Source organism: Trichomonas vaginalis, chromosome VI (assembly GCF_026262505.1).
Source record: "Trichomonas vaginalis G3 chromosome VI, whole genome shotgun sequence".
NCBI lineage: Eukaryota > Parabasalia > Trichomonadida > Trichomonadidae > Trichomonas > Trichomonas vaginalis.
The window spans coordinates 18,878,927-18,891,515 of NC_067208.1; the positions used below are offsets into that span (position 1 = coordinate 18,878,927).

Genomic DNA, 12,589 nt, shown 5'->3' on the forward strand with positions numbered 1-12,589 from the left:
AAGTCATTCTTTTCAATTTCGAATATGTTTCATTGTATTTATAATTATATGGCAAATAAGATATTTAAACTTGATTTTTGAAGGAAAATTCACAAAATTGAATATAGTCAAATAATTGTTATTCAAAAATAAACTAGTTATTTGAGTTTAATACTAATGGTCTATTCAAACTACAAAGTTTGTAATTTAAAATATTTTGTGAGATCAGATTGAATTAATTCAAGGTTCTTTTCAATTAATATTAATGACCATATTACGCATTTTCGAACATTCTAAACCAAATATATAAAAATGGGAGACGAATGTTAAATTTGCTAGACATGGGGGAGTTGTCTGCAAAGTTTTAGCTCTTATCTCTAACAAAAAAATAATTTTTAAAAAAATGACCGAATACGTTTCACAGCGAGAAAAAAATAAAAGGCAAGATAGAATTTTCTAGACATAAAGAAGTTGTTTACCGAGTTTTAGCTCTTATCTCTAACAAAAAATTAATTTTTAAAAAAATGACCGAATACGTTTCACAGCGAGAAAAAAATAAAAGGCAAGATAGAATTTTCTAGACATAAAGAAGTTGTTTACCGAGTTTTAGCTCTTATCTCTAACAAAAAATTAATTTTTAAAAAAATGACCGAATACGTTTCACAGCGAGAAAAAAATAAAAGGCAAGATAGAATTTTCTAGACATAAAGAAGTTGTTTACCGAGTTTTAGCTCTTATCTCTAACAAAAAATTAATTTTTAAAAAAATGACCGAATACGTTTCACAGCGAGAAAAAAATAAAAGGCAAGATAGAATTTTCTAGACATAAAGAAGTTGTTTACCGAGTTTTAGCTCTTATCTCTAACAAAAAATTAATTTTTAAAAAAATGACCGAATACGTTTCACAGCGAGAAAAAAATAAAAGGCAAGATAGAATTTTCTAGACATAAAGAAGTTGTTTACCGAGTTTTAGCTCTTATCTCTAACAAAGAATTAATTTTTAAAAAAAATGACCGAATACGTTTCACAGCGAGAAAAAAATAAAAGGCAAGATAGAATTTTCTAGACATAAAGAAGTTGTTTACCGAGTTTTAGCTCTTATCTCTAACAAAAAATTAATTTTTAAAAAAATGACCGAATACGTTTCACAGCGAGAAAAAAATAAAAGGCAAGATAGAATTTTCTAGACATAAAGAAGTTGTTTACCGAGTTTTAGCTCTTATCTCTAACAAAAAATTAATTTTTAAAAAAATGACCGAATACGTTTCACAGCGAGAAAAAAATAAAAGGCAAGATAGAATTTTCTAGACATAAAGAAGTTGTTTACCGAGTTTTAGCTCTTATCTCTAACAAAAAATTAATTTTTAAAAAAATGACCGAATACGTTTCACAGCGAGAAAAAAATAAAAGGCAAGATAGAATTTTCTAGACATAAAGAAGTTGTTTACCGAGTTTTAGCTCTTATCTCTAACAAAAAATTAATTTTTAAAAAAATGACCGAATACGTTTCACAGCGAGAAAAAAATAAAAGGCAAGATAGAATTTTCTAGACATAAAGAAGTTGTTTACCGAGTTTTAGCTCTTATCTCTAACAAAAAATTAATTTTTAAAAAAATGACCGAATACGTTTCACAGCGAGAAAAAAATAAAAGGCAAGATAGAATTTTCTAGACATAAAGAAGTTGTTTACCGAGTTTTAGCTCTTATCTCTAACAAAAAATTAATTTTTAAAAAAATGACCGAATACGTTTCACAGCGAGAAAAAAATAAAAGGCAAGATAGAATTTTCTAGACATAAAGAAGTTGTTTACCGAGTTTTAGCTCTTATCTCTAACAAAAAATTAATTTTTAAAAAAATGACCGAATACGTTTCACAGCGAGAAAAAAATAAAAGGCAAGATAGAATTTTCTAGACATAAAGAAGTTGTTTACCGAGTTTTAGCTCTTATCTCTAACAAAAAATTAATTTTTAAAAAAATGACCGAATACGTTTCACAGCGAGAAAAAAATAAAAGGCAAGATAGAATTTTCTAGACATAAAGAAGTTGTTTACCGAGTTTTAGCTCTTATCTCTAACAAAAAATTAATTTTTAAAAAAATGACCGAATACGTTTCACAGCGAGAAAAAAATAAAAGGCAAGATAGAATTTTCTAGACATAAAGAAGTTGTTTACCGAGTTTTAGCTCTTATCTCTAACAAAAAATTAATTTTTAAAAAAATGACCGAATACGTTTCACAGCGAGAAAAAAATAAAAGGCAAGATAGAATTTTCTAGACATAAAGAAGTTGTTTACCGAGTTTTAGCTCTTATCTCTAACAAAAAATTAATTTTTAAAAAAATGACCGAATACGTTTCACAGCGAGAAAAAAATAAAAGGCAAGATAGAATTTTCTAGACATAAAGAAGTTGTTTACCGAGTTTTAGCTCTTATCTCTAACAAAAAATTAATTTTTAAAAAAATGACCGAATACGTTTCACAGCGAGAAAAAAATAAAAGGCAAGATAGAATTTTCTAGACATAAAGAAGTTGTTTACCGAGTTTTAGCTCTTATCTCTAACAAAAAATTAATTTTTAAAAAAATGACCGAATACGTTTCACAGCGAGAAAAAAATAAAAGGCAAGATAGAATTTTCTAGACATAAAGAAGTTGTTTACCGAGTTTTAGCTCTTATCTCTAACAAAAAATTAATTTTTAAAAAAAAGACCGAATACGTTTCACAGCGAGAAAAAAATAAAAGGCAAGATAGAATTTTCTAGACATAAAGAAGTTGTTTACCGAGTTTTAGCTCTTATCTCTAACAAAAAATTAATTTTTAAAAAAATGACCGAATACGTTTCACAGCGAGAAAAAAATAAAAGGCAAGATAGAATTTTCTAGACATAAAGAAGTTGTTTACCGAGTTTTAGCTCTTATCTCTAACAAAGAATTAATTTTTAAAAAAATGACCGAATACGTTTCACAGCGAGAAAAAAATAAAAGGCAAGATAGAATTTTCTAGACATAAAGAAGTTGTTTACCGAGTTTTAGCTCTTATCTCTAACAAAAAATTAATTTTTAAAAAAATGACCGAATACGTTTCACAGCGAGAAAAAAATAAAAGGCAAGATAGAATTTTCTAGACATAAAGAAGTTGTTTACCGAGTTTTAGCTCTTATCTCTAACAAAAAATTAATTTTTAAAAAAATGACCGAATACGTTTCACAGCGAGAAAAAAATAAAAGGCAAGATAGAATTTTCTAGACATAAAGAAGTTGTTTACCGAGTTTTAGCTCTTATCTCTAACAAAAAATTAATTTTTAAAAAAAAGACCGAATACGTTTCACAGCGAGAAAAAAATAAAAGGCAAGATAGAATTTTCTAGACATAAAGAAGTTGTTTACCGAGTTTTAGCTCTTATCTCTAACAAAAAATTAATTTTTAAAAAAATGACCGAATACGTTTCACAGCGAGAAAAAAATAAAAGGCAAGATAGAATTTTCTAGACATAAAGAAGTTGTTTACCGAGTTTTAGCTCTTATCTCTAACAAAAAATTAATTTTTAAAAAAATGACCGAATACGTTTCACAGCGAGAAAAAAATAAAAGGCAAGATAGAATTTTCTAGACATAAAGAAGTTGTTTACCGAGTTTTAGCTCTTATCTCTAACAAAAAATTAATTTTTAAAAAATGACCGAATACGTTTCACAGCGAGAAAAAAATAAAAGGCAAGATAGAATTTTCTAGACATAAAGAAGTTGTTTACCGAGTTTTAGCTCTTATCTCTAACAAAAAATTAATTTTTAAAAAAATGACCGAATACGTTTCACAGCGAGAAAAAAATAAAAGGCAAGATAGAATTTTCTAGACATAAAGAAGTTGTTTACCGAGTTTTAGCTCTTATCTCTAACAAAAAATTAATTTTTAAAAAAAATGACCGAATACGTTTCACAGCGAGAAAAAAATAAAAGGCAAGATAGAATTTTCTAGACATAAAGAAGTTGTTTACCGAGTTTTAGCTCTTATCTCTAACAAAAAATTAATTTTTAAAAAAATGACCGAATACGTTTCACAGCGAGAAAAAAATAAAAGGCAAGATAGAATTTTCTAGACATAAAGAAGTTGTTTACCGAGTTTTAGCTCTTATCTCTAACAAAAAATTAATTTTTAAAAAAATGACCGAATACGTTTCACAGCGAGAAAAAAAAAAAGGCAAGATAGAATTTTCTAGACATAAAGAAGTTGTTTACCGAGTTTTAGCTCTTATCTCTAACAAAAAATTAATTTTTAAAAAAATGACCGAATACGTTTCACAGCGAGAAAAAAATAAAAGGCAAGATAGAATTTTCTAGACATAAAGAAGTTGTTTACCGAGTTTTAGCTCTTATCTCTAACAAAAAATTAATTTTTAAAAAAATGACCGAATACGTTTCACAGCGAGAAAAAAATAAAAGGCAAGATAGAATTTTCTAGACATAAAGAAGTTGTTTACCGAGTTTTAGCTCTTATCTCTAACAAAAAATTAATTTTTAAAAAAATGACCGAATACGTTTCACAGCGAGAAAAAAATAAAAGGCAAGATAGAATTTTCTAGACATAAAGAAGTTGTTTACCGAGTTTTAGCTCTTATCTCTAACAAAAAATTAATTTTTAAAAAAAATGACCGAATACGTTTCACAGCGAGAAAAAAATAAAAGGCAAGATAGAATTTTCTAGACATAAAGAAGTTGTTTACCGAGTTTTAGCTCTTATCTCTAACAAAAAATTAATTTTTAAAAAATGACCGAATACGTTTCACAGCGAGAAAAAAATAAAAGGCAAGATAGAATTTTCTAGACATAAAGAAGTTGTTTACCGAGTTTTAGCTCTTATCTCTAACAAAGAATTAATTTTTAAAAAAATGACCGAATACGTTTCACAGCGAGAAAAAAATAAAAGGCAAGATAGAATTTTCTAGACATAAAGAAGTTGTTTACCGAGTTTTAGCTCTTATCTCTAACAAAAATTAATTTTTAAAAAAATGACCGAATACGTTTCACAGCGAGAAAAAAATAAAAGGCAAGATAGAATTTTCTAGACATAAAGAAGTTGTTTACCGAGTTTTAGCTCTTATCTCTAACAAAAAATTAATTTTTAAAAAAATGACCGAATACGTTTCACAGCGAGAAAAAAATAAAAGGCAAGATAGAATTTTCTAGACATAAAGAAGTTGTTTACCGAGTTTTAGCTCTTATCTCTAACAAAAAATTAATTTTTAAAAAAATGACCGAATACGTTTACAGCGAGAAAAAAATAAAAGGCAAGATAGAATTTTCTAGACATAAAGAAGTTGTTTACCGAGTTTTAGCTCTTATCTCTAACAAAAAATTAATTTTTAAAAAATGACCGAATACGTTTCACAGCGAGAAAAAAAATAAAAGGCAAGATAGAATTTTCTAGACATAAAGAAGTTGTTTACCGAGTTTTAGCTCTTATCTCTAACAAAAAATTAATTTTAAAAAAATGACCGAATACGTTTCACAGCGAGAAAAAAATAAAAGGCAAGATAGAATTTTCTAGACATAAAGAAGTTGTTTACCGAGTTTTAGCTCTTATCTCTAACAAAAAATTAATTTTTAAAAAAATGACCGAATACGTTTCACAGCGAGAAAAAAAATAAAAGGCAAGATAGAATTTTCTAGACATAAAGAAGTTGTTTACCGAGTTTTAGCTCTTATCTCTAAAAAAAATTAATTTTTAAAAAAAATGACCGAATACGTTTCACAGCGAGAAAAAAATAAAACTGTACACTGATTTTCATTTTCATTTCCAGTCACTTTACTTATTATTTTTTTCTTTTTTTCATTTTAATTTTAAATTATTTCATAATACGTTTATTTACGTTACCATTTTCTTTATTCTTTTGAATTCCATACTAGACACTTATAGAATATTTGATTGTTAACGTACTTCATTAGAATGAATCCTTACAAAGGGTATGTCGATCGAATTTACCTAATTGGTATTTCCAATCAGATTGAAGAAGGTAAAATGACATGGGAAGAAGCTTGCACCCATGTTCCCATCGCCCCAACCCTTCAATCAAATGATTTCAAATATTTAGATGTTTCAAAATCTTTTTTACAAAATCAATTTAGCTTACAGAATATCCCATTGCCTAAAGGCAAGAAAGGTCGTAGGGTCAATCCCTACGACCAAATCAAAGCTCTTGCTGTGATACATGACCACTGGGCCTTTCCCTGTGGTCAAACAAAACAATGGAAACATTTGAAATTACAACAAATTGATGTATCTTATAGAGAAGTACGCAGATACTTCAAAGAAAATCATTTCACCAAGACGCGATTAGAGCATGCCGGGCCAGAAACAGCAGTAAGATATTGGGCGCTTTTACCCAATCTTATCTGGCACGCAGATGAGTTAGTATACATATCAAGGGTACGGAGGCACTGCGTTCCACCTTACCCTTGATATGTGAATTTGATACTTTACAAAACCGTTAACGTATATTTTGCAACACAAACGACAACACTAACTTAACCTTAAATATTTACAAAGCCGCCAACCACTTCACCTCACTAACATTTTCGCTAACGACTTCACTAATGAAAAAATAAACGTTCTCACTAACGTTCCCACTAATGTTCTCACTTACAAAAGTATTGCAACTCCTCCCATTGCTGTGCTTCACACAATACTTCATATTCTTCAGTATCGCTGCTGTCGCTCCAATCGTCAGAGTCAAAGTCACTGTCAAAATAAATGTTAGTAAGTTTTGACAAAGCTAATGAAACACGCTTACCGTTTGTATCGTATGCTTGTATAAACTTTCCATTATGCTTGTAGTCATAAACGCTCAAACTAACTTTACCCTTTCTCCCTCGTATCTGATAGAATGTATTTTCACGAGGAACGAAGAACAAATTCTTGAACTCATGACCGTTGTAGTTTGTTATCTCAATAGTTTTCGTCATTTATTTAAAAATTAATGATATCACCACTCCCACACGTATGAAAACATAGCACAAAAATAAATTTAGGTGAAGTGGTGAGATCTCACCTCTTTTTTCACCTGTTTTTTCACCCGGTTGAATTCATTGCTTTATAACTCTCTTCCTTGGTTTCTTTTTAGTTGCTTTCTTCACGTCTGTCTCCAACTTGACTGTCTTTCTTCTTCGTCCATAATGATACCAATTACTTCCACCAGTCAATGGGTCAAATGGTCGTTCATAAGGGTTTCCATACATTCCATAAGGCCCGTATGGATAAACCGCTGGTGGAGAAGAAACATTTTCTTTAGTTCCATCGACTCTATTTAAATGCATTGTTTCACCTTTCATCTGGTCATTAAAGTCTTTTGCGTGTTTTGTAAACTCATCGTCCTTTCCTAAAGCATTTTCTGACTCAGTCGCAACCAAATTGGATGCTTTATTTATGAGCCCTATTTTATTTAATCTTAACTTCTTTGCAACCCAGCCTCCAATCTTTCCTTTATTTGCATCTAATGTCTTCGAAACCCTTCCTCCACTCATTTTATTTACTGCGTCATAAGCTCCAAGTGCTTTTGCTCCAAATGCTAATGCTTTTGTTCCCATTGCGCCTAAAGCTGCCCAAGCTACCATTTACACCATATTAAAATCATCTCTCTTCAATATTATCTCATAAAAGTTCTCGTTACTGGAGAAAGTCAATGAAACATAAACGTTCTCACGGGCTTCGCCTTCACCGCTTTGCGGTCTATCTAACTTCTTTCTTATCTCATCTATACGCTTCAAAATGTCTGAACAATTGCTAACATCTTCTACAACAGTTATTTCATCATGAATGACCTTCAAGAACAAGCTCATTTAATATGCAATTAAAATCATTTCAATAATGAGTCCATCCTTTCCGTCTTTGGGTAGCACAACATCTTTCATTGAAGAAGGTTCGACAAGTCTTATGTTAAACTTACTGACAAAGTTTGTTATACTATAATGCTTCGGCGGCGAATACATGTAGTTTGAAAGACATAATATAGATTCTTCAGCAAATTCACTTATACTGGATTTTATAACAATGTTTTCACAAGACCAAATGCCACCAATTGAAAAACTTGTAAGCAATCCTGCTGAACCTTCTACTGTAAACGTCGATGGTAACATTCCACGAAGGTCATCTATTGACATCGTTGAGTCACTGTATTTAAATATTTTCTTAAAGCAATCGTCATTATCTAACCATGCAATAGCTTTGAAGTTTTCATTCGAATATACATCTGCTTCATTAAATGTAAAACCTGACTTCTTTGCAGAGACGACTTTAAAATCTATTGAGTTTGTTTCAAAATTATATGCTATGGTAACTTCTGAAGGTAATGGATGCCCTTCCGCAGTCAGTTGTTCTCTCACTACCGTTTGAAGCTTTGTATTAAAAACTTTCATGTCATCTCCTGTATCTAAGTTCACATACACAGCAACAGGGAAACTATCTTGCTTCTTTGTTTCATCATTATATCTCAAAACATTAAAGTTCTTCAATAATATTGTTCTTCCTGCTGGAATACTTCGAACCTGTCTGATTTCAATAGCTTTCTCACCTCCTACATACTCTACCCAGTGTCTTGGATATTCATAAGTATACTGACTTTCTTGAATTTTGGTTGGTTTCATCATAACATGTTCATAGTATATCTTTATACTCTTGTCAGTTAGACTCGGTGCTATGTTCTGAATATTTCTGACTTGCATTTTTAATGGAGATAAAATGAAGCATTTAATACATGACATAGATGAAGACATGAATGAAAGCAGTGAAAAGCTCAACAGTTTCTCTTATTCTTCCTTTCAGCAAAATTATGAGTTCTGTTCAAATGGTGTTTATTTCTATTGTGGAAAGATGGGTTCAGGTAAGACATTTAACCTCATTCGTCATATACTCATAACAGAGCGTTTAGGAAACGACTCTTACTATGACCAAATCATTATATCAGCAACTTCAGACTCTATGGACTCAACAGCGAAAACATTTATGTCAAAAGTTCAAGCCTCTGTCGTTAAAGTTCCAGACAGTGAACTCATTGAATTTCTTCAACGTTACATTCGACGTAAGAGGAAATATTATGCCATCGTTGAATTTATACAGTCAGGAATGCAATAAACTTCTGAGGAGATGGAAAGAATTATTGACAAACACCACTTACGTCAATACTCAGGAGTTTACGATATGAAACGACTTACAAACTACATTCTGTCAAAACTTTCAAAATACCCCTTCAAAAAATATCCATCAAACACTTTATTAGTTTGTGATGATTTCGCTGGTAAAGGTTTAGTGTCAAAACCAGACTCACCATTAGCTAACATCATTACTAAAGTCAGACATTACCACTTAACTGTAGCAATACTTATGCAAACATGGAGGTTTTTAGCTTTAAACATAAAACGTCTCATAACTGACTTCGTTATCTTTCAAGGTTTCTCACGTTATGATATTGAACTCATTTGGAAACAGTCAGGTATAACATTACCTTTTGAAGAAATTTGGGAAGCATATAAGTCTCTCATCTCTCCTCGTTCATACCTTGAGATTCATATCATGACTAATACCATTAAAGTCAAAAATATTCCATGGGAACGACCAACATTGTTTTAAAGTTTAACCTTCAATTGACTGATGGTAAACAAATTCCATGCATCTCTGTCGCCATTTCTGTTAATATTTTTGCTGTCATTCATATCATCCACTTCCCATCCGTTAGCTTTTGAGGATATGCGTTAGAATAGCTGTTCTTAATGAAGGCTTTTCACCTTTGAGAGCATAAACTCTATAACTTTCTGCATACTTTATGTTTGAACCTCCTGAGCCATCATTGACATAAATTTTTATAGGCTTCCACCCTTTGTTCATGTTCCTGCTTCTTCCCTTAGCTCTTTTGTTCAGTAGTTCTACATCTTTATACACAGCTCCTGTCTCAGTGAATTCAACAATATTTTTATTCGTTAGCTTTACATTCAAACCCTTGTCGAGTATATTGTTCATTTCATACATATAAAAGGTTTTTATTCTATATGAAATGAGAAGCAAATCCATCTTAGCTGGTGCCGTTAATGTTCCAATTGAACCAACATCAAATGTTGACTCACGAACGACAAACAATATTGTCATAAAGAACTATAGTTCAGAGTGTTTGAAAGAAAAAGAACCAGAACTTAAGTCGGTGAATTTAAACACAGCTTCAAACGCTAACGCTACATCAGATGTTGAGTTAGAGTATCCACCACTGGACCAAATTCTTTCAAGAGAAGCCAACGACAACCCTTACACAAATGTTCAAACAAATCCTTCAGATAACGTAGACCATTACCTTCTTCAGTTATACCAAACTATCTTACTCAAAGACGATAAGAAGCTTTTGGTAAATCTTATAAGCAAGAACCAAATAATTCTAACAAAGGAGGATTTAGAAAATGTTATATCACGAATAACAGGAAAGCAATGTGTCATTGACTATCTCGACCCTGAAATCGAATGCTGTGGTCAAACTCCACTATTCATGAAAATAGGTAACATCCGCATCATTGAAACACCAGGTACTCCAGGAGTTGAGTTTAAGTATAAATATTCGAACGAGTATACAAAACTATCTACTGACTATAAGCTTTGTTTGAAATATGTTTTAGTAAATTAAAGCAGTCAGGACCTTCGGTCTTGGCGCTTTGCGCCGTCAGTCAAAAAATTTCAAGTTAGCAATTTGTAATATTAATCCAAAACTTCTTCAACAGTATCGAACTCATCTTCATAATGCAAACCTAATCTTATTGACTTGGTGCAGTTTTCACTAACACAATATTTTTCTGTTCTCTTAACTGACATAACTAACTCATTTGTTTCATCAAACAGCAACAACCAAAGTTCATGACCTAATACATAACATTCATACTTTATATTTTTAGCTCTGAGTTCTCTTGTAAGCTGTTGCATTTAATATTTTCTAAAAAGTCAACTTCAACAGTCATTCGCACTGGTGCCTTCAGTTCTACAGGCTCTCCTTGAAAGTCAACAAGTCTGAATTGCATGTCTTTCAAATTATGAGGACTAATGCGAACCCATTTACCTAAATGAGTTGCTATGACAGGAACGTTTGGAATGAACATTGAATTGACTGCATAACAGAAAGACTTATATTCTACTGAACCTTTACTATTAACTCCTGAAATACCTGTGACATTAGCTATTTTTGACTCAATGTACAAACAGTTGCCATAACATACATATGGAACAGATTTCATCTCAATCGTTTTGTCAACACTTTTCAAAGGAAATGTCATATGGTATGCTCCCAGAAGCAATTGAACTCTATGACTTATTCTTGGTATCTTAAACTCCTTCTCGCTGCTGAACTTCAATGTTCCCTCAGAAGAGAGTTCGACATCTATGTTGTCAATAGTTTCTTCATTTATGAGAGCATTTAACACTCCAGCAATTTTATCTATTCTATACCCAGCTCTGTTAGGAAATGTTATAACACTTCTTTTGTCATCTATTTCAATCTCTATGAAATCTGTTTCATCTGTTATGACAAAAGTTGCGATAGTATTGAAGTCAACAACTCTGAAAGCAAGTGCTTCATTCTGAAGACCTAAGTTTGTTTGTAGTTTTACTATTCCGTATTCGTTTGGGTCTGTACTTTGTAAATAGAACAACATTTTATTCTCATTAAAATATGACTATTGCTGCATATGCGTATGAAACAAATGAAGCAAGAAGAGCACATGAACTAGTAAACGAAAACTCAACTTTAACAGTGGAAGGCAATGATTTAGTCATTGACGATGGAAAAACTAAAAAAGTCATTGATTTCGATACTTTTAACACTTATGACCCATTCATTACAACAAGCAAGGTTCCCATCATAAATGATGGAACGGTGCAATATATAAATTCTACAGTAGATGCCTCATTAGTGAAAGTATTAAATGTTCTCATTGAATTGTTAAAGAGCTTTCGATTTGACGACAACATTAAATGCCTAAAGAATTTAGTCATGAATGAGAAACAAATTCTCGGCGTTGCTGGTAGCAGTAATAATGTACACCTTATGACATTAGAATATTATAACGAACATAAAGATGAACTGAAAGGAGAGAAGGGTGACACTGGAGCTCAAGGACCACAAGGAACAAGGAATACAAGGAATACAAGGACCTCAAGGCGAAAACGGTTTGGATGGTGAAGATGGAAAGGATGGAAAAACTGCTAAATCATGGATATGGAACCTTATAAATACTGGTTTAACAGCTGCTTCATATGGAGTTCTTCAATACCAAATCGGAAAGATATGGGCAGTACTTGGTGAAGAAGTTTTAGATGACGTTAAAAATGCTTTGAACTTCATTTCAAATGGTTCGGATACTATTAAAACCTTATCTGGTTGGATGCAAGAAACAAGGAGTCAAATAGATACTGTAAGACGTATAGCAAACAATGCACGTACGGGATTGGATACTTTACGAGAAGCACAAAATACACTAAAGGAAGCAAATGATATTTTTGGCTCAGTATCAGACATGCATGAAGATTGGCTTAAAGGTATTGACAAATCTTTAAAAAATCACAGTCAGTCTATTGCTGACTACAAGAAAAGTATAG

At 31.4% G+C, this 12,589-nt stretch overlaps 4 protein-coding genes and 2 pseudogenes across 6 annotated transcripts, besides 2 other annotated features; 3 read left to right on the forward strand and 3 right to left on the reverse strand.

The window, feature by feature from the left end:
• Positions 1-595: part of a mobile genetic element that runs on past the window's edge.
• A 5,782-nt stretch (positions 596-6,377) lies between these two features.
• Positions 6,378-12,589: part of a mobile genetic element that runs on past the window's edge.
• Positions 8,048-8,688, reverse strand: TVAGG3_0890300 (uncharacterized protein; the record flags this gene model as incomplete). The annotated part of the gene is made up of 1 exon (XM_051250814.1): positions 8,048-8,688. A coding segment is annotated over one exon (641 nt), but the record flags the coding sequence as incomplete, so codon positions are not given.
• Positions 9,110-9,592, forward strand: TVAGG3_0890310 (protein of unknown function, DUF4106 family; the record flags this gene model as incomplete). Its single annotated transcript, XM_051250815.1, has 1 exon — positions 9,110-9,592. The coding sequence occupies one exon, from the start codon at positions 9,110-9,112 to the stop codon at positions 9,590-9,592; it is 483 nt and encodes a 160-aa protein (XP_051086290.1).
• TVAGG3_0890320 lies at positions 9,592-9,988 on the reverse strand (annotated as a pseudogene). Its single transcript has one exon. A coding segment is annotated over exon 1 (397 nt).
• TVAGG3_0890330 (uncharacterized protein) lies at positions 10,014-10,628 on the forward strand (the record flags this gene model as incomplete). The annotated part of the gene is made up of 1 exon (XM_051250816.1): positions 10,014-10,628. The coding sequence occupies one exon, from the start codon at positions 10,014-10,016 to the stop codon at positions 10,626-10,628; it is 615 nt and encodes a 204-aa protein (XP_051086291.1).
• TVAGG3_0890340 (uncharacterized protein) lies at positions 10,882-11,307 on the reverse strand (the record flags this gene model as incomplete). Its single annotated transcript, XM_051250817.1, has 1 exon — positions 10,882-11,307. A coding segment is annotated over one exon (426 nt), but the record flags the coding sequence as incomplete, so codon positions are not given.
• TVAGG3_0890350 lies at positions 11,664-12,312 on the forward strand (annotated as a pseudogene). The gene has a single exon. A coding segment is annotated over exon 1 (649 nt).